Here is a 2,118-nt window from a genome sequence, read left to right on the forward strand (position 1 = left end):
AGGAACAGTAGAAATTAATAGCGATTGTTCCCTAAAAGCTAAAATTGTTGTTTTCAGTCAATACTAAGCTGATTTTGAAATATAAATGGCTTTTAATAGCTAATAATTCTGTGGCTATTAAATTTATTTATTTCCTTTTTTATAATCATATTTCAGTATTTAAAACTATATATATATTATTTCTTATGAGTGTCTTATATATCTTCTTTCATGAGTAGATCGAGAAACTTTAAGCTGACAGCTGAGACCACATCCACTCCACCAGTAAAGGCCCCTCACTGCTCCAGCTTTGCCACCAGGCTCCACCAATACCAATTCAACATGGAAGATGATGTTGCTGTGCTTGTGGTTGACAATGGCTCTGGCATGTGCAAGGCCGGCTTTGCAGGTCACGATGTACCCCATGCCACCTTCCCATCCATCGTGGGGCACCCCTGGTACCAGAGCGTCTTGGTGGGCATGGAACAGAAGGACTTCTATGTGGGTGATAAGGCCCAGAACAAGAGAAGCATCTTGAACCTCAAGTACCCCATAGAGCATGGCATCATCACCAACTGGGACGACATGGAGAACATTTGGCACCACACCTTCTACATTGAGCTGCATGTGGCCCCCGAAGAGCACCCCATCCTGCTGACCGAGGCCCCCCTGAACCCCAAGGCCAATCGTGATAAGATGACCCAGATCATGTACGAGGCCTTCAACACCCCAGCCATGTACTTGGCCATCGATGCCGTGTTGCCCCTGTACGCCTCTGGCCACACCACTGGCATCGTGGTGAGCTCTGGTGATGGGGTCACTCACACTGTGCCCACCTATGAAGGGCACGCCCTCACCCATGCAATACTGAGTCTGCACATGGCTGGCTGGGACCTGATGGACTTCCTCATCAAGATCCTCAGAGAGTGTGGCTACAGCTTCAGCACCATGGCTCAGAGGGAAATTGTGCGTGACATCAAGGAGAAGCTCTGCTACGTTGCCCTGGACTTGGAGCAGGAGATGGCCACTGCCGCCTCCAGCTCCTCCCTGGAGAAGAGCTACGAGCTGCCTGATGGTCAGGTCATCACCATTGGCAGGGAGCGCTTCTGCTGCCCCGAGGCTCTCTGCCAGCCTGCCTTCCTGGGTGTGGTAGCCTGTGACATCCACGAGACTACCTTCAACTCCATCATGAAGTGTGACATTGACATCCGCAAGGACCTCTGCTCCAACACAGTGCTGTGTGGTGGGACCACCATGTATCCTGGCTTCACCGACAGGATGCAGAAGGAGATCAATGCCCTGGCTCCCAGCACGGTGAAGGTCAAGATCATCGCCCCCCCTGAGTGCAAGTACTCTGTGTGGTTGGGCGGCTCCATCCTGGCCTCACTGCCCATCTTCCAGCAGATGTGGATCAGCAAGGATGAGTATGAAGAGTCTGGCCCCTCCATCGTCCACCACAAGTGCTTCTAGGTGGACTGAGTTACCTCCCACTGTTGACAAAACTGTACTTGGCGCACAATATAAGATGAGATTTGCATGGCTTTATTTGGTTTTGCATTTTCATTTCTTTCTTTTTTCTTTTTCTTCATCCTTGACTCAGGATTTAAAAATTGGAATATTCAAGGTGATAGCATTCAGTTGGATTGAGCATCCCCAAAGTTTTACAAAGTGGCTGATGACTTTATATACTTAATTTTATATATATAGTCTTTATGGCCTTTATCTCATTATAAAATTTAAAATATTGCTTGAAACTATAATAATTTTAATTAAACCTTATCCTAGGAATTAAATTTAAAAGTTTTCCTGAATAATACTTGCTTTATCCATTTTTATACCTTCCGTACATAATAAAAAATTATATCAAGTATTGAATCATATGCTAAAGCAGTTGAAATTGTGAACAATATAGAAATAATGGCCACTGATTTAGATTCATAGAAGGTGTAATCATTTCCAGTGGTTCAAAATTTGAAGTTTCCTATTACCGGGCATTAATGCCAAGATGATAGATTTCTTCTGTCTTGTGATCTCTATGTAATTGACTTCAGAATTTACAATGAAGGAGAGAAGGGGGTCATAGAGTCAACCCAATGGCCGATTAAGAGAATCACCCCTTCCAAGATTGGACCATTGTTG

The 2,118-nt window shown here is 45.1% G+C and overlaps 1 protein-coding gene across 3 annotated transcripts; it reads left to right on the plus strand.

Moving 5' to 3' along the window:
• The first annotated feature begins 306 nt into the window (after positions 1 to 306).
• Positions 307 to 1,449, plus strand: LOC140691633 (actin, cytoplasmic 1-like). 3 transcript variants are annotated; one of them, XM_072955510.1, is made up of 2 exons: positions 322 to 945; positions 1,111 to 1,449. In XM_072955510.1, exons 1-2 carry the CDS (start codon positions 322 to 324, stop codon positions 1,447 to 1,449), a joined length of 963 nt encoding a protein of 320 aa, XP_072811611.1. The 3 variants fall into 3 exon arrangements, with proteins under 3 accessions (XP_072811612.1, XP_072811611.1, XP_072811610.1); XM_072955509.1 differs by having other exon boundaries at positions 322 to 453; positions 538 to 1,449; XM_072955511.1 differs by having other exon boundaries at positions 307 to 1,449.
• Positions 1,450 to 2,118: the final 669 nt, after the last annotated feature.

This window comes from Vicugna pacos, chromosome 36 (assembly GCF_048564905.1).
Source record: "Vicugna pacos chromosome 36, VicPac4, whole genome shotgun sequence".
Taxonomy (NCBI): domain Eukaryota; kingdom Metazoa; phylum Chordata; class Mammalia; order Artiodactyla; family Camelidae; genus Vicugna; species Vicugna pacos.